We start from the raw sequence: 27,692 nt of genomic DNA, 5'->3' as shown, positions 1-27,692 counted from the left end.
TTTTTTTATAACTCATCCGTTTAAATTATATTAAGCCTTAAAGTTCTGCATAATTAAGGGCGTGGCCACTTGAGTGACAGGTGGATTGCCGCTGCTGTCACCACCGTCGAGCTAGGTGGGCGTGGCTTCAGCATCCTGCTCCCGCCTCTTTGCTTATTTTCGATTATCCGGGAGTGACGCGCGGCGACGCGCTGCCAAGATGGCGACGGCCGCCTCCGCCCAATTTTGAGCTTCAAAAACGCTCCTCGGAAATCTACGGGTGACGTCACGGAAACTACGTACATGTTTTTATACAGTCTATGGTCGTTTCAAACCCGTAAGACCTTCGTTCATCTTTGGAACAAAAATTCCAACAATAATCAGATATTCTCGTAGCTTCGTAAAATTATGATTGAACCCCTGATGTCACATGGATTATTTTACAGATCTCCTTGGTACGTTTCTGGACTTGGGAACATTTCAGTTACGCAACTAAAATGTTCCCAAGTCCAGAAACGTAGCAAAGTATATTTTACATACATAAAATAATGTAAAATAATACTGTCTATGCAGGGTCAGACAGCTCTCAGATTCCATCAAAAATAATTATTATATATGGACTCGATGAAGGCTTCACGTGGTCTCTGCGTAACTTGGCTTTCATGTTATCGACACGGAGGCTCGGGCTGATGGGGACTGGGCCTGTACAGCTGCTGCAGTCGGACCGGTCTCACCGGCCACCCGGGTAACTGTCCTATTACTCTCAGTCCGACGGGCTGCCTGGGGCACGAGTGCCGGGCGCAAGGCCCTGAAACCTGCAGCTGGCCTGAGCGTGAGTCCAGAGGAGGTAGGACCGAAGCGGAGGAAGAGGAAAGCGGAAGCAGGATGGCCGGGGTCAGACCGTATCGGAGCTGGAAGACACGAGGAGGGCCGTGTGCGCTGATGCCGTTTGGCCGGGATTCCTTATGTTCCTCCTCCCTCTTCAGCTCCTCCTCCTGTTTCTTCGCTTTCCTGTCGGGTCTGTTGAGCTCCTGGAGCTTCTCGGCTTGAGCGCGGCGGATATGGTACGTCTTCCTGTGGCTTTGAAAAGAATCAAGGAATTCCTCCAGGGGCACGTGGCCCTCCATGAACTTCTCCAGCAACTCCTGTGAAGGTCAGATGACAAATAAACATGCATTAGAGGACAGGAAGTCAAGCCGGATTCATAACAAGTGTGACGCAGACGCAAACATCCTCTTTCTGACTCATCGTCTTCCAAGACTATGTCAAAACCAAGTTGTGCTATTTCAACAACCAAATATGTTAAAAATGACTTTGGTGGCATAATCTCATGCAGTCCAATTGATTACATCATTTAAAGAAATATTTCTGCATTAAATAAACCCTGCTGGAAAAAAAACAGCTTAGACCAGCCTAAGGTGGTTTGCTGGTCTTAGCAGGTGTAAGATGGTCTTTGTCAGCCGAATGCCTTAGAAGTAATATATTTACCTGAAGTACCTCCTGAAATTAATATTTCAATAATTCAAAAACATGTTTAAATGTTCAAGGTTCTCTGATATTGGTTAATGGTCACATGACATGCAAGTAAACAGATAAAATACTGAATCTTTTTGTATTGTTTTTATTTGTAAAATTATTCATATTTAGTGCCGTACGACTAATTGTGACTCCACATTATAGTCACACCGGTGTTTTGGGAACTCAATACAACTGTATGTAATAATAATAACAATAATAATAATTATTATTATTACAGTTTTAAATCGAAATAAAAAATGAATATTAGATAATAATTATAATAAAAATTATTTTATTTTATGCTACAAGTGGCAATACTAAAATTAAGACCCTTACTTCTTAAGTTATTCATTTACAAACATTCAAACTTTTGAGATTTTGAAATTTCAAATCCTCAAGCTTTTTTTTTTGTGTGTGTGTGGAATACTTGTGCAATTCTAAAAAAACCTCGGTCTACAAAAATGTTGGAAATTATGTAAATATGTATATAAAATTAACCTTGCACATTCTGTGTTCCCAAATGTGTGTTAAACTCACAGCACATGCAGAGATGGAGTTGGCTGCATTTACTGTGAACCGAGCTGCTCTGAGACACTGAAAACACCGGATTATAAACTGTGCGTGTGTAGCGCATCAGACTACACACTTATTTCATTAAATTGCAGCCTTTCTTATGCTCATTGCACTAAGCTATATCATGATTTGTTTCAAGTTTGACTAATTGTGCAGCCCTACTTTCAGTTAATTAGTTAGTTAGTTAATTAGTTAGTTCATTAGTTACCCCTGGTTTACTGCAGTTAATTTTCCAGTCTGGCCAGCCTAAAAGTGCCTAAAACCTCTTGAGGTATTTGGCCAATCACAACGCACTGGATAGCTGGCCAATCAGAGCACACCTCGCCTTTTCAGACCGATGAGCTTTGTAAAAATCGACGCGTTTAAGGCGGGGCATAGAGGAGAAATAATAATGTACAGTATGTGGAAAATAATGTGTTTTTTGAACCTTAAACCGCATAAACACATTTCATTACATCAAATACACAAAATAATGTTCTTTTTAGCAGCATCATATGACCCGTTTAAGTTACCTGACAAAAATTTGTAGGGTTTAACAGACAAACATGATAATCACATAATGCACAAATAATCACATAATAAATGTAGCATGACCCTGAAGTGTCTGTGGAACGCTCTGCTGGAAGGGGCAGGTGTCTACACTCTGTCTGTCTCAGTACGGGGGACTGAATAATTGAGAAGTCTCGTCTGCACAAACCCACCCCCTTAATGACCTCGCAGACAGAACAATAAAGTCTTTTAGGACACCACCCCTGGCAAACTACACATCAGTGTGAGACAATAACATGCAATGAGTAACTCTAACCCGGTACTGTTATTGTTAATCGAAAACTATTTAATTTGTTTTTGTTAACTGAAATAAAAACATGAAATGAAATAAAATATAAATATTAGATGAAAATCTTATACAAAAATTAGAAATTTGCTTTGGCAACATAAATATTTAAGTACTACAGCTACTAAAACTAAAAAAAAAAAAAAAAGCTAATTGAAATATATAAAAATAAACAAATAACAAAATTACTAAATCTTCAATTAAAACAAAAACTACAAATATTTAAATAGAAGCTAATTAAAATATTACTAAATACTATAACCATATAAATAATACTAAACACTGTTCTAATGACAAACAATAAATAAAATCATATATTAATTTATTGCCTTTTTAAAAAAATATTTTATTTGTACTTTTTCCAAAGAAACAAGTAGCTATATATGTTGCTGTTACGTGTGGCTGTATAAAAAGTGCAAGACGACGGAGTAGAGAATAAGTAGTATTTAATAATAAATCCAGGAGAATCACGGGGAGAATACAACATCAAACATCAAAACATCATCAATACAGGGCAAAGAAACTGAGGAGAACACAGGGCTTAAATAACTGGAGGAAAGTAATCAGTGAGAACAGAAACAAGTGTGGAGTTAATTGACAGCTAAGGGAACAGATCAACAGGGGAGCTCAGGAAAACGGGAATACAGAAACTAAAAACAGAACAGAAACAGACACATTACAGTTACTACATAGTTGCCAAGGTGTTCTGAGTGGTTTAGCATGTCTACATGATGTTGCTGGGATGTTACAGGCTATAAAACAATTAGTGCTGTCAAACGATTAATCAGATCCAAAATAAATGTTTTTCTTTACTTAACATGTGTGTGTGTACAGTGTATATTTATTATGCATACATAAATACACATATATGCATGTACGTATATATTTAAGAAAAGTATGTTTTGTTTATATATATATATATATATATAAACATGTAAATGTATATATATGTATGTTATATATACACTGAACAAAATTATAAATGCAACACTTTTGTTTTTGCCCCCATTTTTCATGAGCTGAACTCAAAGATCTAAGACTTTTTCTATGTACACAAAAGGCCTATTTCTCTCAAATATTGTTCACAAATCTGTCTTAATCTGTGTGCACACCTTTCCAAACATGATGAATACTGTAGGACTTAAGAGTCAGGGGTTTGTTCAAATCCCTTAAGCATGAGCAATAATAATAATGCTTACCTCAGTGGGGTTTCCCAGTGTAATCAACAGAAAAACTACTATTGCATGAACCCAGTTACACATATCCAAAAGTTATAAATTCAAAGATTTTATTTTAAAGGACCATTTGTTTTAATGGATAAAGCAGAGCCCTCGAACCGTGTTTCATGTGGTCTCCTGCTGTTTATTAGCTCTTTATAATTCTCAATCAAGGCATCATTAAAATTGTATAGTTTCATATGAGAACAGTCTGTGAACGGTTGCCGTCAGCCTTTTTCCAGACGCTGCTGAACTAATAGAATATGCAAGTCCTGTGGGAATCCATGGCCTAATCCGGCTCAGAATCACACGTGCTGGACTGATGTTTTGTCTGGGATGCGTCCTGCTGAAGGCTGGCTCTCTGTACAGCTTACTTATGATGGAGTGAGATCATCAATCAGACGGCAGGAGCATAATGACAAAATCACGGAGCTATCGATCGGTCGGGCCTGTGTGGGGTGGAAGACACAGTGCTTGTTTACAGCCTGAGGACGGATAAAGCTATGCAGATCAATCAGACGAAGCCGAACGGATGGGGCATGGCGGCTGAGACAACAAGAGAAGACATCTGAGGAGCAGCCTATTTTTTCCTAATGGCCCATGTTGTACGGAGCTGTTTTAAGCCCTTTGTTGAATAGTCTGTGATGTTAACACCACACACAGTCAGATCTTTTCAATGAATCCCATCCAAATGGTTCATAAATAAACAGTCTAGAGTCAACAACTCACCGACTCATTGACCTGCATATGAATTTTTAATTTTTAATGGACTAATAAAACTTAACCTCTCAAAAAATTTAATAAACAGCAGTGTGTGCCTACATATGGTTTTATTGGAATGTTTGGGGTCAGCAGGATTTTTTTTTTTTTAATGAAATGTATAATTTTATTGAGAAAGGATGGATTAAATTGATCAAAAGTCACAGTAAGGACTTTTACACTATTACCAAAGTCTTCTATTTCAAATAAATGCTGTTATTTTGAATTTTCTATTAGTTTTCACTGAAATATTAAGTTTTCAACAACTGTGATATTGACATAAATGCTGTTATTTTGAATTTTCTATTAGTTTTCACAGAAATATTAAGTTTTCAACAACTGTTTTTACATTGAGAATATTAAGAAATGTTTCTTGAGCAGCAAATCAGCATGATTTCTGAAGGATCATGTGACACTGAAGACAGGAGTAATGATGCTGAATATTCAACTTTGTAATCACAGGAATAAGTTACACCTTAAAATATATTCAAATAGAAAATAGTTATTTTAAATTGTGATAATATTTCAAAATATTACTGTATTTTTAATCAGTTGAATGCAGACTTGGTGAACATAAAAGACTTCTTTCAAAAACAGGTTAAAAAATCATATTGATCCCAAACTTGAACGGTAGTGTAATATGCAATAAATCGCTTTTTTTAAAATAGTTAATTGAAACACACTTTTCATTAGAAAAGACTTCCCCCATCAGTAGTAATGAATGTTAACAAGGAGCACAAAACAGATGGAACCATTTCTGCGACAATGAGGGCTGATATTACAACCGTTGTATTCATTTTAAACGATCTGTATAGTCTATTACTTCATAACTTGTCCTGCACCTGTGCTACAGATGCAAATGACACCTCATTTCATGCATCAGACATACAGTTTTTGCCTGGTGGGCAAAAAAATCTCACAGACTTTTGCTGTGAAATCTTTACTGATTTTTATAAAGTAAACATTTCAAGATGAACAATGAATATCATACTTTTATATCATACTATTTGAGCCATAAAAGCCTGATGTATCACAAAATGCATAAAAACTTTTTTATAATTTTTTTAATTTTTTTTATAAAATACTTTGTCTAAAGGTTCAACAAACTGTTCAATTAAAAAAGTTAGGTTGGGTTATACACCTATATCTACAGTAACTGGAAAGACACCTGAACACCATGTGCGTTGAAATGCTCTGAATGAAATGTTGGGAGTGCTGGTTTTCCACTTCTGGGACAAGCCACAATGCTGGAGACATGACTTGAGTTGAGTTGAGTTGTGATATGTTTGCCTTCTCTCTTATTTATGACACATGGGCTGTCAATGCTTTAAATCATTGATTAGATCACAGATCCATCTTTGTAAGTAGTGCAGAGGTTACACTCTAAAAAATGCTGGGTTAAATACAACCCAGTGCTGGGTAAAATAGGGACAAACACAGCAATTGGGTTGTTTTGACCCAGCGGTTGGGTTACTACCCAGAAGGTTAGGTTAAACATTTAACCCAACCGCTGGGTCAAAACAGCCCAATTGCTGGGTTTGTCCCTATTTTACCCAGCACTGGGTTGTATTTAACCCAGCATTTTTTAGAGTGTAGTGGATTTTAGGGTGGATTTTCACCCTCATGTCACCCTCGATTTCAGAACTGGATCAACCAGTTCAATGTAAATAAGGATCGTGTCATGTTGAGTAAAGACTTTCTGCACTTTTGTCAGGCTTTCATTCCGCTTTGTTCTGGTTCAGTTGGCAGGGCATGTTCATTCAACAGAATATCTGAATAAACAACATCATGCTAAAAAAACAACATGTCAAAATTTTACCCACATTTTTGTTGTCTTTTGATACAGGGTGGGTAGGGACTGAGAAGAAAAGACGCACAAAGAGTTTCTGGATATATAAAGGAAGCAAAGGATTTTGAAATCACCTCAGACCGTTCCTCGGCACGTGCAACCTCCTCCTGGAGCAAATTGTGGGCAGTCTGAGGGCTGTGCTTCTCCGTGAAGGCCTCTGGAAAACCACAAACATTTAATCTCAGTCAGTTTCAATTCTCAACATGACACTGGCTCAGAATCGAATTAAACATCACTATGAGAGATGGGAGCGAAAATGAATTTCTATATATTATATAGAAGATATTACTGTGACTCTACAGCATGTCACTTGCCCCGCTGCTGAATCTACAGCCCTACAGCAAAAACTGTGAAAGACAACATTGAATAATATGTAGATAATAAATAGCCTCCTGTTACATAGAGTGGGTGAATTTTAGTCTGTTTTCAGTTAATTGGTTGAACAGATTCACAAAATTGCTTAATCACTCGAAGAGTTGAGTGGTTCACAATTACGGAGTTAATAACTCACTCATCAAAATGAGCCGTTACTGATATGTGTAGGGAAAATGTTTTGTGCTGTATATTTTATCTTACAGTTATCAATGGACTTAACGTCTGTTCACAGCAACATGAAAATTTGGTTCAGACCAATGCGAAAAATCAGCAGACGGGCTGAATGAAAATGCGATTTCACTCTCGAACAGTAGGTGGAAAAGAGCTTAGATCATCTCTTCATAAAACACGTTGCACTGATGGCATGCAAATGTTTTTTAGCAAAGAGGCACACGTTTCTTTGAGTTGTGTAGTGTATTCTCGACTTTTGACAAAGAGCGTATGTTTGCATCAGTCTGAACAGTATATTCACAGTATATTTTGCCCTTAACATTCGTCTTGGTGTGAACATACATTGTGCTTAAAAGAAGAAAAATCATTCATATAATCCACTAGTAAACAGTTAATAGCTGAAGATTGCCATGATTGAGTTGCTAGTGTTGAACAGCAGTAAACTTAGGCATATTTAGGCATAATTTTGTGATTTCCATTATCAACAACTAAAACGGTTTCATTAATTTCATTGTGAAATGGACTAAAATTTTTAATAAAAATTACATGACAAAATATTTGAATCATTTGAAGAAACATCTTTCAAAAACCAAAAAAACTTACTGACCCCAAAGTTGTGAACACCAATGCATATGTAAATAAAACATAAGAATTATTCTATTGTCAAAGACAATAGATAAAATGGCATATTCAATATACCATATGCATTGTAAATAGTATAAAATGATACTTTTGAACGTAAGCATCACATATACAGCTTCATATGTATGGTTTTTCTAACATAGTTGGTTTGCTCGGTAGCTCACACGATACAGTACGAATCCCGTGAACCTACGGTTCGGCAAGACAGTTGAAACCTACGAATAATGAAGATTAATCACACAATAGAGCATTAACATTTTAACGACACTCCCCGGCCGCACATATGAATTTTGAACTGCCACAATACGTACCTGAAACAACGTAATAAAGAACAAAACAATACATGCCTGTACCAATATAAAAATGTGGCCATGGTCACGTATTGAAGGCGCGTTTTAGCGCCACTCACTGGACATTTCCCTTTGAAACTCCCGCGAAACGTGCAGTACGGTTGCAGAAATGTCCAATGAGCCTGGGCTGGAAAGTCCAGACTCAAAAGGAGTTAAGAACTTAACTGTGTAAAGCAATTCAAATGAAAGTCCTATGCAAATGAAAGAGAACAGAAAAAGCTAGCAAAATACTATAGATTTGACGAACTATACACAAAACATAAATAACTGCAATATTATCATATTGCGTTTCAGATATTGATATAATGTCCTATCTCTGAAGGCTCATTCACACTAAGGATGATAACTATAAATATTAACTCTAAATAATCATTCTAATTATATGAGGATAGCAAAGTTTACACCACAACTATAACAATAACGACACGGAGGAACGATATTGTTGAAATCACTTTCAGAACTATTTTTAAATCTGATGAAAGATAAAAACATTGACAGCCAATCAGAATCCAGACTTTAAAGAACTTGAGAATTTGAAGCATTAGATTAAACAACTGCAGAGTGCTTATAAGAAATGTTTTCATACCTTGGTTTGTTCTTGGTGTGAATAGGCTGATTAACACCCGCAGTAACCAAGTTAACGACTTCCTGACTGAATCACGCGAGCGGTGGGTTAAAAACTCGCTCACTAAGTCTGTCAGGAACTGTTACACGTTTGAACGTGCAAGCGCGCATTAGATTTGAGAGCTATGCACAAGAGGATGATTTCCAGAAAATAACATACATTTCTGTCTGTTCTTCACATAAAGCTATCGCATGAGTTCAGAAGATTTGAAACATGCTATGATTGCTTTTGTGGTCCTTTTGGTGCATGATGCAATAAATGGCACATTAATACATAAAAAAACACTAGCTGATAGCATTCCACTGCACAAACAGAAATGAGGTCTCTCGGGGGCTGGTAACTGTGTGCCAGCAGGACAAAAGAACATCACAACAGTGTGTGAAAACATATCTAGAGTGTGTTCAGCTGTGAAGAATCTCCGCTGCTTGAGTCTTATGTAAAGTGCGGGACTGAAGCTGCTCTCAGGTCTCTTTGCAGTGTTATTGCAGGGCCCTGAGGGTGAGGGTGGATGCAATCACTTTCTGTTAGCTCATGTCCACTGATGAGAGTGAGGGGCTCGGACCCTCTAAGTGTTGTGCTGGGGTTGCTACGGCAACCGGCAATTATGCTAATGTGCAGATGTGCTGTGTTGAGTCCACAGGGGATATGAAAGCTGAGCTAGTGGCCATCGAGGGCATAGACAGGTCACGGCAATGACACCATTTGCGCTCGATTGAGCTGAGCCGCTCCCCAAACAAACCTCTATTATAGGATGGAAATGCTCCTGAGAAAATTACTGGGGAGGTACCATGGTAAAATGAAGGTATTAACTGGTAATTATAATGGTACTGTATGATTATTCACCAGTTAAATGGTAATCCGACACTGTGAAAAAAGTTAATTTTAATAAGGAAAAAATATATAAATGTTACATTAAAAAAATACTATTTATACAGTGAATTTATTATACATGCATTACAGTATATTCATGTAATTTATTCAAGAAGATAATATATGCTCTTTTATGATTTTTCAGCATTATAAAGTATAAATCAGTTTAAAATGTAGGATGAAATTAGTATTATATTTAACAAAATGCTACATGTACTTTTAAAGTAAAAGTAAATATTTGTTACAAATTATGTTTTACACTGAAAAACAACAAAACAGGGTGGTTATTGGAACTTCCTGCCAACATTTTCACTGCCCTCACCACAAAAAAAAAAAAAAATTCATTAAAGTATTTTAAATGTGTCGCAAACATATATATTAATAATTTAATTTAATGTTTCAGTTCTTTTTACAAAAAAAAGTCAAATAATTAAAAAACATTTATTATATACACTACCACTCAAAAGGTTGGGGTCAGTATTAAGATTTTAAAGAAGGTTTATAAGAAATTAATATTTTTATTGAGAAAGAATGTGTTAAAGTTATCAAAAGTGTCAATAAAGACTTTTACATTTTTACAAAAAATTCTATTTGAAATAAATACTGCTTTTGAACTTTCTATTCATCAAAGAATCCTGAAAATAGCTGCTAAAAATTCAGATTTCAATCATAAATTACATTTAAAAATACTAAATGGTTTATTTAAATTTTAAAATGAAAAAGAAAACAGTTAATTTAAATTGTAATAATGTTCCACAATATTACTGTTTTTTACTGTATTTCTTTATTTTTTATCAAATATATGCAGACCTAGTAAGCATAAGAAACTAAAATAAAACTATATAGTGTATGGAAATACAAACATTAGAATAATTTGATTGTCAAGAGATAATATTTGTTTTTATTTATCTTTTTTCCCTTCGTTAAAATTATACAAAAAGCAGTTGCATGGCTGGTAAGCAATATTTCTGTATGATACATTTTCTCAATTGACTTGCTATTGGCAGGTGTGGCAAAAACATGTAACATACTGTATGTGCCTCAAACGGACTGCAATTCTATTTGGTCCAGCTAGTAGTGCAGCAATTACACACATAATTACACTGTAATAATCATGGTAGTGACCAAAAACATGCCATTACCATTATACCACATCCAAATAGTCATGGTAATATCATGCTCCTATTCAAGTGAGTTACTGCATCTTCAGACATGCCTTTTCAAGCTTTTACAGCTCCTTAGTTCAAGTTAATCTATCTGAGATCCTCTCATGGAAGCAAGACTCGTATATGATGAGCTTCATCCTTAATTCATCTTGTCACTACTATGGATTGATGCCAACATTCAGGCACGCGCCTTGCCAATAACTCACAACAAAGCCTTTAATGTTGCTGCTACATGCCCCGCTCTCAGAACATGAATAATCAAAGGCCCACTATGTCACATGCATTAGTGTGTAGCTGTACGTTCTGGCCATGTGCCTGCTGAGGCATGACGGCGTGAGCGAGGGGGGAGTGGCACACCACGTGCATGACCCCGGAGACCCACGACATGAAACGGTAATGGAAGGCGACAGACAGCCAAACAAATTCTTGGGGAGCAGCTGTGGGTGACCTACATACTGGGGAGAAACCATGCAGATGAGCCGCAGGGTGTCCACTTCATGGCGAGGAAACTACTGGAGCCAGAGATATGACCTGGGGCTTATGGGGTCTCACAGTTACGATGGCTCTTGATGGATACAAAGCTAAGGACCCAAGCTTTTATAGTGACATGACAGATCACAGTCCGTGGTCACGTGAAACCAAAATAGATACAATAGCAAAAAAGAAGAAGTGAGAATTGAATGAAATGGTCAATCAGAGAAAGAAATTCCTCATTCACCTGGACTGAACTTCAGAGATCAATAACCAGAGCAAAGTGCTGTCCTCCCTCCATGAATACATAATGCTAATTGATTTCATTGACTGAACACAATCGTTTTGTTCCAAACAAAAGTTTTTTTGAGGTCTGACTTTAGCATCCTGTTGTTTGCAAATGAAAAACATTCATCGTTCTAATTCCGCAAAAGGCAAAATTGTCTCTTCTAATTGCTTTACTCCGAATTGCCGCTATTTGAAAGTGAAAGTAAAATGCGCATGCCGCTTTTACAAGCTATTTAAAAGCTCAAGAAAAGAGGGAACGCCACCGTGGTGATACCAGTATTACCGGTTTTGTCACACATCGATTAACCGGTGGGAAAATTTCCTCACCGGCACAACCCTACTTCTCACAGGATCAGAATCATTGTGAAAAAAAGTACAATTTAGCTTACCTTTAAAAAGAGTACTGATTATAAAAATCTTTAGTTTTGAGACTTTAGTCTTTGCAACTTCAGGGATCTTATCTATGCACAATCAGCTTGTAACACTCCAAAGAGAAAGGAAAACTTGAAATCGCATCATATGACCCCTTTAAAATAATATACTTAAGTGTGAACTGAATGTTTTAGGTCACTTAACTACATGTTAATCACAATTCAACTGCAATGTATTATAGTTTACATTAATATGGAATAAAAATAGCTTTAGAGTGCCCACTTTATATGTAATTTCATAATGAAGTCTTTGAAATACAGTTAAAGTGCACTGCCGAATGTACAAACAAGCATTTATGGTAAACTACAATACACTTTAATGTCATTTCTATTGAAACTTTTATGTCATGCATTTAAATATATTCGTAATTACACATTTGTAATGATGAAGTTGTCATTTTGCATATTCAAACTATAATAACTTTAAATGTAATATCAGTGTATTAACTTTAAATGTGTTGTAACATCAACACATTACATTTACAATCAAGTACTTTTCAGTTATTTTTAATGTTCTTTAGAATGTTAACACATCAAAATAAATTTACTTCTTTAATGATTTAAATTGTGTTTTAGAGTAAAACTTTTAATTTGACTATTATTATTACAAAGTTGTGTGCTCTCAAGTGAAAACATTCATAAAAGTCTAAGTACACTTCAGTGGCTTTTCCTTAAATATTATATATTTATTTTATGTATTTCATTAATATTATATTACCTACGTAAGTACAGTTTTTAAACATACTTTTAAGATTTAAAGAACACTACAAGTGCAAATTCAATATAGTTAAGCGCACTTCTTTTTGACGAGGGATCCTGTTAAATCAATTGTCAGCATCAGCAAAAACTCACATGCTCATAATACTTATTAGTGTAACAAATTGAATAGAAAACCCGACCTGAATTTCAGAATGTCTATTGTCCATTAGTATTTGGTTTGTTCTTCTTTTGCTTTAATGACAGCAGCAGTCGAACTGCTTGAACAAAACCTGTTCATGATCATGTTCTCCAGCAGGATTTGAGATGATCCAAAGATCAAGGAATGAAGACTACTGATTGTCTGCAATAAAGCATTTTCAGTTGAATTAAATCTAATAAAAATTTTTAAATCTTGCTGGCTTGGAAATGATCCTACAAAAGATACATACAAAGATATGCATGAGTCTCTGAGTATAAGACATACTGTATTAGCGGAAGCTGGTGAATGCTGGATAAATTATAGATAATCATTTGATACTCCAAGCCTTAAGTAGCAAATCAAAAGTTAGCATGCATCCCAGTGGAACAGGCTTTTTTTTTTTTCAATGCAATGCAATGTCAAACTGAGTCATATGTCAATAGATATGACTCACTGCTATGCATTACATAATACACAACACTATGCTATCAGTGAAGAAAATAAAAGGTAACAACAACACAACAAAATTACTCCAAGGGATTCCAGAAAACAGTACAATGCTTCCAGAAGTCTGCATCTTCATAGTTTTACACGTAAAGCAATGATGTATATTTCACATGATATCCACTCACATGAGATTAAGATTCATGTTTTACTTTCATATTATTTATATACTATTATAGTATTTATTAATATTTTGAAGTAGCTTTTATTATTACATTTTCAGTTGATTTTAATTTTAGTTTAGGTTTTTAGTAATTTTATGTTGTGCTTGTTTCATATTTCTATTAACTATATTTCAGTTTTAACTTAGTAGTTCAAATTATTTTCAGTTATTTGCCAAGGTAACAAGCTGTTTTAAAGCTTTTTATCTAATATTTATATTCTATCTCAGCTTTATTACTAAGGCTGGGTTTTGACACAAATTTCACGATTCGATTCTCATTCACAAGCTTGCGATTCGATTCAATATCGATTATTTTGGATATATATCAGGTACAGTACATGCCAAATTTTCTCAAAGAAAAAAAAATCTCTCAACTTGTGCTGTAAACTGTACATGAGTCAGTTGGTACTACATTACTATAACACTGAAGGTTCAAATTTACAGATTCGTTAAAATTACACTTAATGAAGGTTTTAAAATAATAAAGTTACAATTACATAATAATATTTCTACTTCAGTTTTTTTTATTTTTATAAATATAAACATAATGGTGGCTGTCATAAAAACTTGATGGATTTATTATACAATGGACAGAATTTGAAATCTGAGACTTTGTTTCATATTAAAAGTACCAAAGCACAATTGCGATATATTGGATGGGAGGTGCCCTTCAACGTTCCGTCCATTAACTGAAAACAGGCTAGACTAATCGATTCTTGGGATTTAAGAATCGATATCGTTCCGTAAAAATGAGAATTGATTAATATAGAGTTATTGATATTTTTTACCCAGCCCTATTTATTACAATTAATGAAAACTATTTTTAACAGTTTCAGTTTTAGTTAACAATAACAACATTGCTCCTGACTTAAAAACTGTTATTATTAAGTGTCAGTGCAGCTTTCAGAGGATGTAAATTAACCTGATTTGATTTTACTTGCTCAAAATCGGTTAAGAATCAATAAATCTATTTTTGTCATGCCAATAAAGCATTTTGAACTGAAATCTAATTATTTGTTATCTTACCAGCTAGGTGACAACCCAAATTATTATGTCAGTAAAATATGCATGAGCATTCCTCTAAGCATGAGATATTAGCTGACACTGGTGAATGATTAATTAAAGATTAATTGTTCATTGTAAACACATGAGAAAACACATTATCCAAGTATTGAGCATCGAAACGAACTTAGCATACAAGACGCGGTGGACCAGTCAATTTTTCAACACAATGCACCCTGTCAACCCAAGTCATATGTCAATGGATTGGACTTATTAATATGTATGGAAGGAAAGTGCTATTTACAAAAGGACTTCTGTCAGTGTAAAGCCACCTTGAAATAGAACACTTTAGCAAACGTTTTGTTTGCGTTGCAAGCTAATGCTGCGGTGGCATCACATTGCTGTTATTAGCCTCCCATCATTCATTCAAGAGTATTTTCACTTTCTATAACTCACCTTCTCTTTCCATAAAGAAGGTGTGTACTGCTACACAATGATGGATGGTATCCAAACTATTTGGAATAATTGATTATCTGGCATCTATTCCACGTGGTTTAGTTCACATTGGTTTCATTTAATGGAATTTGGCAAACTAGCTTTAAAGGACTTGATTATTGTGTGAGCATACACACAGGAACAATTGCAAAGTTCTCTTCTTTGCAAGCATGTATGCACACACTCCCTCACTTCCTGTCAAAATAACAGAACGGTGGGTGTTCTTTTGTGGTCTTTACAGATAAATACCACCGGCTGCTTTCCTGTCATCAGAATGAAAGGAATAACTTCAGACGACTAATGCGCCCCGGTGGGTTTGCACGCGAAAACCTCCACATCACATCCTCTCGTACTCACGAGAGTAAAAGAGTAGTTCAGGCCAAAAATCAACATGAATATTCTAAATCCGTATGTTGTCATTTATTTCCATGGAGCACAAAAGGATAATGACATAAAAATATCACCATGCATGACAGTTCACATTGAAGATGCAAAAAAGAACCATAAAAGCAGTCCATACGGCTTCTGCACTATATTCCAAGTCAGTGATGATCTTTCCCCAGAAGAAAGTCATACAAGTTTGGAACAATATGATTGGGAGTAAATTATGTCCATTTTCACACTTCTTGATTAAAGCACTGAACTGACATCTGTAATGCTTCTGCACTGCAACATTCTGTGAAAGTGTCACTTCTGGTGTAAAATTAGAGGGGAAAGCACACCAGCGCCCTTCTGAAGAATGCACTCATTGAGGGCTTTTGTTCAGGTTTTCCTCGGGTCAAAACAGACAATGTGAGGACACCACACAAGCCCAAACACAGGGATGCAGGTGCCTGAGGAGACCTTTCTGTTTAATTAAAAGACCTGACAGCTAGGTCAGCATGCGTTTTCTTCTAATAAACGGCAACATGCTCAAAACAGACTCAGCATGACTACATCTCTTTTAACAATCGTGTATGGCCATAAAGAGCTCATAATAAAATTAGGCACTACCAAAAAAAGTACCATTGCATTATTCTTTTTAAAATTTTTTTACAAGTATCGTGGTAGTTAATGTAGTGGTGGTTTGGAACAACTAAAACTGTATATATTTTAAAGTTTATGTACACTACCATTCAAAAGTTTGGGATCAGTGAGATTTTTAATGTTTTTAAAAGAAGTGTCTTATGCTCATCAAGACTGCATTTATTTGATCAAAACCACAGAAAAACTGTAATATTGTGAAATATTATTACAATTTAAAATAATAACTTTCTATTTTAATATATTTTAAAATGTAATTTATGCCTTTGGTGGCAAAGCTGAATTTTCATCAGCCATTACTACAGTCTTCAGATATCATTCTAAAATGCTGATTTATTACAAATGCTGGAAACAGTTGTGCTGCTTAATATATTTATTTTTCTTTTTTGGAACCCGTGATACTTTTTTCAGGATTCTTTGATGAATAAAAAGTTCAAAAGAACAGCGTTTATTCAAAATAGAAATCTTTTCTAACAATATTCACTACCACTCAAAAGTTTGGGGTCAGTTTTTTTTTTTTTGGTGAAAGAAATTAATACTTTTATTCAGCAAGGATATGTTAAATTGGCTATTGTGTTCGTCTCCCTTGGTTCCTTGGTGCAAATAAAGTCCTGTTAAAAGTATTCTCCAGCGTCTCCTCGTCCCTCGTGTGTGTGCACCCGTGACATGTATATTGTATATTGTTACAAACAATTTCTATTTTGAATAAATGCTGTTTCATGTTTCATGATTTCCACAAAATGTCTAGCAGCACATCTTTGCCATCAAAGGAATAAATACAAAAACATTAAAATAGAAAAGTTATTTTCAACTTTCAACTTTTTTTAGGTATTAGATTTAGTATTTAAAAAAATGGATCATTAAGGAGCAGAACAGTCTTATGTTATAATTATATCTTATATCTTAATACTTATATGGTACTGCAAAAGAATTTGAGCAAACTGTGCACAATCTACCATACTACAGACAATTTATGCTTATTAGTGGTATTTATTATGAAAATATTTGAGCTATTTTCCTAATATTCAGCAAAGCATTTAGTTTCCCCTCCCTTTCAGTGTCACTGAGCTTAAGCCAATGTGAAAGAGTCAACGCAGAAATGTCAACATAATGTATCAAGTTTATTTTTTCTAAGGGCTTTTGGCATGGAGTACTCAGTTTGGGTTGGATTCTCAGGAGATTGATTTCAAAAGCTTGTGAGAGGCCCCTTTCTCCCACTGAGTGATTAAGGCCTCGTGTGTGGTAGCTCAATGGCCCTAATCCAGCTTTGATAACTGCCCCCTGCATTCAAACACTGAGAGAGGGCCAGAGTGACTTCACATCCTGTTAATTACCAACTCCTCCATCAGTAAGAACTATGCACTCTCACAGAGTTCCCCAGCCTCTTTGGCTGCCCCAGCATGCCTCTTCTCCATGTGATTTACAGGCACTTTGAGACATAGATGCCCTTTTCATGATCGCAATGACGGCTGACCCCCCTTCTGGAGGAGTTGAGGGTTTTTGTGGTAAAGGGTGGAGCGTTTGACAACCAGTTTGGTGAAAGTTCTGCGGGTGTGTGTTGAGATGTCAATGATAGGTTGCAGTGTGTGTGAAAGGTCAGCAGGTCGGGCCTCGGGGAAACGGTGTCATTATGCTAAGTTAACAATAAAAGGGCACTCGTGGTGCTCTTTGCTTTTGAAGCAGGATGGATAGTCTATCGCATACCAGCACAGGTCAAGAATGTGCCGTCGGCCACATGTGAGGGGGAACAGTAGGAACAGGAGATTTAAACAATCTTGAGTCATGCTCGTACACATTTGGCGAAAGCATTAAAAGCAAATTGGAAAGTCTGAGTGGGAACGAAACCGCCCGGAATGGTGGCATCATCAAGCTAGATTGAATTCCCATGAAGAAACAAGTAGTGCATTTTTCTCGAGCCAAATTCTTCTCGTAACGTCTGTCACAGTCACGGCGTATTACGCAATAACTCGCAAGCCTCTGAGCCAGAACTCCGGTCTCAGCTGATGGAGCAATCCAATGGTTTTTCATTCTTTCTTTCGGCTCTGAGGGAATGAGAATCAGATGTTTGGTGTTGGGGGAACGATCTCCCACCCATCCGGCTGTAGCCTGCAGCTGGAGGCACTAGTACATGTGCACTACATGGTGACAGGAAAGTGAACATTCCACCCTCCTTCCGTCACTAGCCGGCAGCTGCGAGAGCGAAGGGGAAAAAACGTCCTGTGAAACAGCGTTTCTTGAGTGGATCTTTGCCCGTGTGGCCATGGAGATGCGAACTTCCTGTACAAGCTCTGTCAGAGCTTGTAAGCAGACTAGCAGATATCGCCGCTGATCTTTTGTTGCTCAGTTGGACACCGAAGGAACCCCACCGTCTCCTCCTCCTTTCTGCCCGCTCAAAACAGTTCAATTTCCTGCTGGCATTTCACTCCGGCAACTTTTTTCAGCTATCTCCTTCAGACTTCGGTTCCCAGACGCTCCCGGGCTCTCGGGGGAAGGGGTGGGTCGGAGGGTGAGACTTTCTGACTATCATATGAATCTCTGCCTTTTCTTTAAGCGCCACTGGAGGTGGGGTCTCAAACAAAAGGTCTTTCAAATGGATCTGCATCACTATTTGAGCTGCACAATGGTGAGGAGGGGCCAAAAAAGTCAACAAATCATTCATATCGGCCTCTATGGTCTAAGGGCTGAAAGGCGGGCCCAAAAGTACGAAAGGTGGGTCAATGTTGTGGGCTACAGCGGAAATATATACGGCGTGATCGTACATTAATTAATGCAACCGGCTAATCTTGTAGTCTGCACAGTCACCGCATGCCTAAATCATTTATGCGCACAGGAGAACGATGGCGGAGCAAGAATTCCAGAGAAAGATTTCCAGAATTCCAACGTTTTCCTCTGAAATCCCAGCTGGGTCACTTCATTTAAGCAGTTTCCTTTGCAAACAAAAATCAGTGTACACAACAGATACTTGCTGTTTGCCTAAACAAACAGAGTAAAACTAAACAGTAGTACCACTTTTGAATGTGGTATTTCACTGTCCACCCACAATACAAGTCCCTTAACATGCTTAAACTGAGCATCAACTAGTACTTAAACTCATACGGTTTAATTCATTAGTTTCTGTCATTCTTTTTTAGCTCAAAACACAGCTCAATTCTATGTAAAATAGGCTCATTATAGGTCTTATTCACAAAGCTATTTGCCGTCCACAGTTAATGTTGCATCCTGGTTAAGAACTTCTTTTAAATTGGATGAGTACATTTTCTATTGATCACAGCAGCACTAATTCAGCAAATGATGGAGAACCATGGGTAAACAATAAAATTTTTTCCTGCTGACCAAGTTGAGCCAGTAGTTCCTACCTTGCAAACATTTTCACTGGCCTATCAGAAAAGAGCGATCAATTTTTATTTCTAGTAATGTATTTTATGCTTGCTATTTATAAATATTTACATTTTTCATTAAATTATTTATTTTTGAATTTATTTTAGCTAGCTAGCTAGATAACATTATCCTAATGATAAATCAGCATAATTTGCATCAACAATGTAGATTACATCACAGAAAACCAAACATTTAAGTTTGCAGAGCATAAAAATAGATACACAAGATCAATTAACATAAAATATTCAATACACAGCACTGGTCTTTCACATTGGCCCACGGTCAATGGCCATCCTTATTAATGAGACCTGAGAAATGCGCTTTGAAGAGTCATATATCCAGATGTGCCAAGTATATCATATTTTAAGCATTTTAAAGAGCAGATTCACATTTTAGTTAAATGTACATGTTAGCATGAAACTCGTTAGATCTTTCAAATCATGTCATGACCCTGTAAACCTAGTAAATATGTTCACATTTGCATGATATCTGTAAAAGCATAACAGAAAGGAATTTGACTAATATGACTGTTTACCTGGAACAAATTTCACCTACAGGAATTAGGGTAACACTTTAACCAGAAGTTCATCCACCTAGAAAAGTAGTCAAGTTCACACATTTTACTGAATAAGTGTTACTGAAAAATACCTAATTTACATTTCTGCTCGTAAAACCTCCAGTACGATCGCCCAACAGTCGTCCATTGTAAGTGCCTTACTATAAACATGTTTTTATTTGTTTTTACAAACTGAAGGAAGAATTATTCTCTTCCCACTTATTTTCCTTCGTTTAATAAACATTCAGAATCCCGTGACTATTTAACCATTGAAAAGAGTCAATGCTCAAATCCTGACCATGTACCATTATGAATTTGATGCCTAAAATAATAAAGAAAGCAATAACAAAAGGACTCATTTCTAACTCATAAGCTCTCTGTTGTACAAGCTAATAATCGACATGCCATGTCAGCGGGCCAATAAAAAAGATGGGGCATGAGAAACTCATGCTGAGCGTTCAGCCAAGAGAGGAAGACCGTAGAAGAACACAATATTTCTCTTATTCTGGCCACGCTGAGAGAAAAAGGAAAACAAGTCCTTGTGAACCCATGAGGAACTGTTTGGGAAGTGAAACCTCAGCACCTTAAGTACGTCTGATCCAGATGAGGGCAGTTATTCCTGGACTGGTGTTGAAAAGAGGTGGGGAAGCCATGAAAAGAGGTGGGGAAGCCAAGCCAAAGACTACCCCTTTGGGACCTGACCGCTACACTCCACCCTGGTGAGGGGGCGATTGAAGGTAACGCTGCTCCAGCGCTGGAGATATCGCAGCTGGACGGATCAACAATCCAGGCATAGGTCAGCATGTCAGCCGTTCTTGCATTGAATAAATGAGGAGCTCCGGACGTCAGGGTGTGTTATTATGGAACAATGTTGCCTGGCGATATTGAAATATTACCAGCAGAAGCACGTGACAGCAGTGTCCCGATGCTTTTCTAATACTGCTCAGTCAACAGCCGGCATATCATCAGATAACGGTCATCAGATTAGCAACATGCTTAAATGAACTCTATGTCTAACGTTGCTTTAATCTGGGGAGGAGCACAGAATAATTTTTCCCTGAAAGACGTTCTATCCTGACACATTTGTGTTGGGCTCACATTTTAAACTTAGCCTAACACAAAAAGCAAGTGAAGTAAAAAAAAAAGCAAAAAAAGCATCTCCTACACTTCCTATATTTTCCTTGCTGCACGCTCATCAGATTAGAGGACCAGAACTAATGATTATATACTATGGTATAGCTAGGGCTGGGCGAAATAACCAAAAATATTACAGAAATTACAATTATTTTCATATCGTTCAATATCAATATTAATTTCATACCATTATTGTTGTAATAAATGCATTCTGAATGTTTGTTGAGAATGGATGTAAAAAGAACTTGTTTGTTTAAAAGCAAATTCCACTGAGTAATCTTTTAATTTAGGACCCCATAAAATCCATTTTATTTTTTCCCCCAAATTCACAAAATATATCTTGGTTATGCTATATATTATAAAATTAACTCAATGTAAAGTTTTAATAAATTGTATTGTTGTTGATATTATTATTGTTGTTATTATTACATTGAAAATTGTATACAATAGTAATATATTTGTGGCATTATTCTACAAGGTAAAACAAATATTTATTTTGGTGGTTTGTCGTGAAGATTTTTGAGTTTCAGTCTGTATTTGACAGTACCTTTTATCAAATGAAACTATGATGTGAAAAATCAGCTTTGGAGATGAATTTCATTTGGAGTCTCCTCATACAGCGAGACGAGACAATCAATATCATGGACTTATTTTTTCTGGTGAATACTGATATGGATTTATCGCTTAGCCCTAGATATAGCTAATATAAAAAGCAAACAACACAATGTGTGTTGAACCATGAAGAAAATGAGAAACAGTTGGTGTACTTGGCATTCACAACACCACTCGCGCAAGACCCTAAACCTCTACTCACCAAGTCGGCTTTGCTTTTCCCTGCAGGCAGTGGTCAGTTTTGCCAGTTCCTTGTACTTTGCAGCCAACTGCAGCTTGCCGTTTTGAAGGTGAGGGCGTTGTGAAAGGCTCTCTTCTGCAAGACTCCGATTGGTTACTAACAAGGAATCCCTGTCCAGCTGGAGCTCCTGGAACTGAACACAAATTTCAGTTAATCATCGCTCAAGAAACAAAACTAGGGCAAAAAAAGCAGAACACAAAGGCTGATCCATCTTTAATACAATCTAACACCAATCAATTGATCCTACAACCTAAAGAAAGTCCAAGATGTGTTAATCAGTGATGAGTATCACAGGTGGGAAATAAATCACATGTTTATTTTAGATCTGTGTGGCAGCAGCATTATACTTAAATAAATCAATAAATCCACTGCTCTCGTCTCCTCTGAGGCTGGGACTCTAAATAGTGTTCTGTGTTCGTCTGTGCAGCCAAAGACAGAACAGTTAGCATGTTTTGCTCAAACTTTCGCCATGGCATTAAAGCTGGTACACCGTTGTCGCTTGCAAAATCAAAATAATGGCGCCGTGGGTGGAAACTTACAGATTAAGGGGTGGTAATATTATAATGAGATCCCTTTGCCATGTCACCAAGGGAGCGAAATCAGACGTGCTCGTTTTCTCAGACGCTTGCAGAAAAAGGCTTACCAAAACAAAGTTACTGGGTTAATCTTTTTCATGTTTCCTTGGTTGGTAGATGCACCGGGGACCTGATTATAGCACTTAAAACCCGGAAAAGTCAGATTTTCATGATATGTCACCTTTAAGTTCATTTCTTATGTACCGTGTACATTTATACTGTGTGTGAAAAATAGCAAATGCGGTATTATAAAATCAACATTTTGTTTATTCTATTAAATAACTGTAAATATTGAAGCAAATTTACATGAATGTATTATAAACAATATTACATGAAAAGTAGATGAGTACAGTTGAAAAATCTTGAGAAAATTTGACAAACTTCGAGGTTTGAATGTTTTATTGAAAAAGAACGGCAGAAACAAAGTCAGATGAAGACGACGTCTCAGACATGCCATATTAGACCTCTTCAGACCCCATTTGACCCCCAAAGAAACCATATCAAACCAGTTCAGTTCCCAATAAACCTTTTCAGACCAATTAGATCTGATCAATAAGATCAAACATGAAAGCACATCAGACCACCTTTCTAAGCATTGCTAGAGTGTCTCTAATAGTGTTTCTTAACAAGTGTTGTTAAGCATGGTTAGCATGTTACTTGGGGTTGCTAGCGTGATTTACTCTGTTCGAATATTAGAGTATAATCTATTAGATTAACATGTTTTAGTATGTTGCTAGCATGTTTTAAGTTTAGCATGCTACTGTCATGCTCCTAAGCTATTTTAGCATGTTGCTAGCATGTTTCTAACAGGTTTTAACATCTTGCTAGCATGCTTTAGAATGATAGGATGTCCTGTAACTTATCACGGCTGCATCGATTTACAAGAGATAGCTGGAAGCGAAAGCTTGTATTGCTTGAGGTTTTATTACATAGCATACTGTATAAACAGAGTCTAAAGCTTTTCTTTTTGCATATTGAAAGAGCACGTTCCACAACTGAGGGATTTTTTTACTCATTTGGATCAGGTCAACTTTTGTTTCAATGTAATCCTGTGTAGACGCTGTTAAGAATGCAGTTCCTCAAACAAGATGGCCATCAAGGTCAAACCACAGAAGTCAGGAATGCAAGAACAAAGAGAACTCGGAATGTATTCAGGACTTATGAGGCGTACAGAGTGAGTGTGAATAATGCAACTCAATACATCAAATTTCTCAGGGGTCATATGAGGTTAGGTTATTATGCCAGGCACAGAATCCATGAACGTTTCCAAGAGAGATTGTAGGAAATTTAAAAAAGAGAAAATAATAGCCTTCAGTTTTATACTAACTTGACTGAGGATTTTAGCTAATGTGTACAATGATTTGTAGAGAAAGATCCTTGAGTTTCATGAGAACAGTGAGAACTGGGTATGGCTTGGGCAAGGGCCCACATCTGTGTGAACAAAGACCTTTAGCATTTAGCTGAGTATGAGTTTACTAAGATTTAAGACTATGTAAAAAGAACTGGTTCTTTTTAGTAAATAAAAACAGAGCATAGCAAAAGTAATCCAATTGATTAACAAATTACTCTTATGTACCGTTACTTTGTAGTGAATAAAAAACATACCTCACAACAAGTACATATCGATTAAAAAACGATGAATATGAGTCATTCAATCCATCAAAAAGACTCAAGACATACTCAGGAGACCATTTGAATCAGTCCAGTGGTTCCTTCGCTGAATTAACTTACAGAATTAACCAGCAGAGCAGTTATGGAATCAAGCTATCATTACTTTTAGTGATATGTGACCCTGGAGCACAAAACCTTAAGTCTTAAGTCGCTGGGGTATATTTGTAGCAATAGCCAAAAAAACATTGTATGGGTCAAAATTATCAATTTTTCTTTTATGCCAAAAATCATTAGGATATTAAGTAAAGATCATGTTCTATGAAGATATTTTGTAAATTTCCTACCGTAAATATGTCAAAACTTAATTTTTGATTAGTAATATGCATTGCTAAGAACTTCATTTGGACAACTTTAAAGCACTCCAATTCTTGAATCGATTTTGCTTGACAGTCCTCATAAGGCTGCGGTTCTCTCGGTTGGTTGTGCATTTTTTTCTTCCACACTTTTTCCTTCCACTCAACTTTCTGTTAATATGCTTGGATACAGCACTCTGTGAACAGCCAGCTTCTTTGGCAATGAATGTTTGTGGCTTACCCTCCTTGTGAAGGGTGTCAATTATTGTCTTCTGGACAACTGTCAGGTCAGCAGTCTTCCCCATGATTGTGTATCCTAGTGAACCAAACTGAGAGACCATTTTGAAGGCTCAGGAAACCTTTGCAGGTGTTTTGATTTGATTAGCTGATTGGCATGTCACCATATTCTAATTTGTTGAATTGGTGGGTTTTTGTTAAATGTGAGCCAAAATCATCACAATTAAAAGAACCAAAGACTTAAACTACTTCAGTCTGTGTGCATTGAATTTATTTAATACACGAGTTTCACAATTTGAGTTGAATTACTGAAATAAATGAACTTTTCCACGACATTCTAATTTACTGAGATGCACCTGTATATATATATATAAAATTGTTTTTGTTTTTTTTGCACTCGAAATTCAAATGAAAGCTTACTTCAAACTTAATTTTTTGGTTGTGTTCATTATTATATCTATTCAGGGCTCGACATTAACGCTTGTCCGGGACAAGTGGATTTTGTGAAGGGGCAAGTGAAAGAGAATTTTACTTGCCCGACCGGACAAGTAACCTGATTAAAATGTTAATAACAAACAATAACTAGGGCAGCACCGAAACTTTGGCGAGAATGATTCTGATTTTATTACTTTCAGTGTAAACGGTGACTGATAACGGAGAATGTAGGCCTATTGACAGTATCAAAGTCGCATCAGTTGAGGCTCGTGCAGCCTGACTGACTCATGGAGAAATCAAAACTATAAGCGCAACAGCACACACAAAGAAACAAACATGAACAAACATACTGCGGTAGAAAGAAAGATAAATATTCTATATAATATATGCAACATCACATGACCAAGAGTGATGTTTTCCCGACTTTCAGCACGATTGCAAATGTGACATTGATTTTATACAACTTTAGTTCAATAAAGTAATATTAACGGACTTACATTTTAGACACATTATTGACAGTTTTTGCTCCATTTCGCTAATGAAAATAGTTCTAAGCAAAGTCACAGCAGAACAGTCGCGCATCTCCGAGCAACACACAACAGTTCTGTTACTGAATGATTCAGCATTTTTTAACGAATCGGGTGAGTCAATGATTCAGTGAGACACTCATAAAGACAGTCACTTGCTTCATTTATTGAATGAATCAGCCGTTTGAACGAATGGTTGAATCAGTGACACACTCATTAAAGGGATAGTTCACCCAAAAATGAAAATTTGATGTTTATCTGAAACAAAGTCACCTACATCTTGGATGCCCTGAGGGTAAGCAGATAAACATCACATTTTCATTTTTGGGTGAACTATCCCTTTAAGACTGTGACTTGCCCCCACCTAACGGTGGTTTGAATTCATATTTAAAAGCATCATTGCATTTTTCCAACATTTCATATTTGTATGTCAAAAAAGTTAAACATTAATCTAACAACATTGTTTATGCATTTGCAATTTTTAATAAATGCATTTATGGAACCTCTTATCTTCATTAAACAGTCTGAGTAAATACATCTAAATGGCACTTTCGATGCAGCTTCTGTGTTTCCTCTGCAGTGGAAAGATGGAGTTTGTTGATACTGATTTCATTTGAATGGTAACAACCATATAGTGTCTTATTATTCTAGTTGAATGTATTGATACAATTTAAGAATTTTACATAAATGGTGACATTGAATAAGGTTAGGAAAATATTGCCCTTCATAAAGTTAAAAAGTGTAACAGAAATCAATTTAAGGCAAATATCACAAATATGCTGATTTAAGTAATACATGATAGAGCACTGATGACTGTTGCTTCAGAATAAATTACATTTATGCCAATAAAAAAGAAAAAAGAAAAAAAAAGAACCACCTTTTTTAAAGTAACTTTTTTACTCGGACAAGTGAATGACTGATTTACTTGTCCGAAGGACAAGCACATGTCAAGGCTTAATGTCGAGCCCTGCTATTTAAAAAAAAATCAAGTTAACTGCACAGTTTGGGCCCTGCTGTTAATTTGTTTAAATCTTTTTTTCTTACCTTTTTCCTCTTAAAGGATTAGTTCACTTCCAGAATAAAAATGTCCTGATAATTTACTCACCCCCATGTCATCCAAGATGTTCATGTCTTTCTGTCTTCAGTCGCAAAGAAATTCAGGTTTTTGAGGAAAATATTCCAGGACTTTTCTCCAAATAATGGACTTCAATAGGGATCAGGAAATTTTTATTCTGGAAGTGAACTCAGCAGCTGAGAGAGACTTTCTTTCATACAAGTAAAATGTATATTTTAACTGAAATACAATCAAAAGAATCACAAGTGAATCAATTTTGGTAGTCATTCAAATCGAGGGCTTGTGAATTGCGAAATGAATAACAATAACCAGTTATTCTAAGATTCTGCTTAATTCATATTATAGTAGTGATTTTATCTCAAGGCCTTAAGCCCCGTTCACACTAGCAGTGACTTTTGTCGCATGTCGCCAGGGGCTGGCGATGAGGTTGCTAGTGGCCGTTCTCAATACTGGTTGCCTTGACAGCAAATCAGGTTTCTTGCGGCTAAGTGCAAACATTTTGAAGGCTAAAGACTAAATATAATCTAAATCTAAATTAAATCCGTACATACAAACAAAAATGAATGAGAAACAGAGCCTACTTTCTTCCATTGCGTATATTTATCTACGGCACTGAGAGGAGAACGATCACATGAGCTCTACCGTCTTCTTTCCTATTGGCTGTCGCTCCCGAAAGTCGCTCTTCATTTGCATAAAGTTGAAGGATTCTGAACTTTGTTGCGTCGCTGGACACGCCCCATCCGGTCGCCAACGG

General features: G+C 36.4%; 1 protein-coding gene across 1 annotated transcript in view; it reads right to left on the bottom strand.

The window, feature by feature from the left end:
- Positions 1–606: 606 nt before the first annotated feature.
- The window catches only part of LOC107744342 (vacuolar protein sorting-associated protein 37D-like), a 38,915-nt gene continuing 11,829 nt past the window's right edge, over positions 607–27,692 (bottom strand). Inside the window, exons 2-4 of the mRNA XM_016557922.1 lie at positions 22,087–22,258; positions 6,805–6,887; positions 607–1,124 (exon numbers count right to left, since the gene is read on the bottom strand). Of these exons, the coding sequence (XP_016413408.1) occupies positions 645–1,124; positions 6,805–6,887; positions 22,087–22,258 (735 nt within the window). The 3' untranslated portion in view covers positions 607–644. The remainder of the gene's footprint in view (positions 1,125–6,804; positions 6,888–22,086; positions 22,259–27,692) is intronic.

This window comes from Sinocyclocheilus rhinocerous, unplaced genomic scaffold, assembly GCF_001515625.1.
Source record: "Sinocyclocheilus rhinocerous isolate Xijiao unplaced genomic scaffold, SAMN03320098_v1.1 scaffold1609, whole genome shotgun sequence".
Lineage (NCBI taxonomy): Eukaryota > Metazoa > Chordata > Actinopteri > Cypriniformes > Cyprinidae > Sinocyclocheilus > Sinocyclocheilus rhinocerous.
The sequence above is the reverse complement of the archived record's forward strand: the minus strand, read 5'-3'. Positions and strand labels throughout refer to the sequence as shown.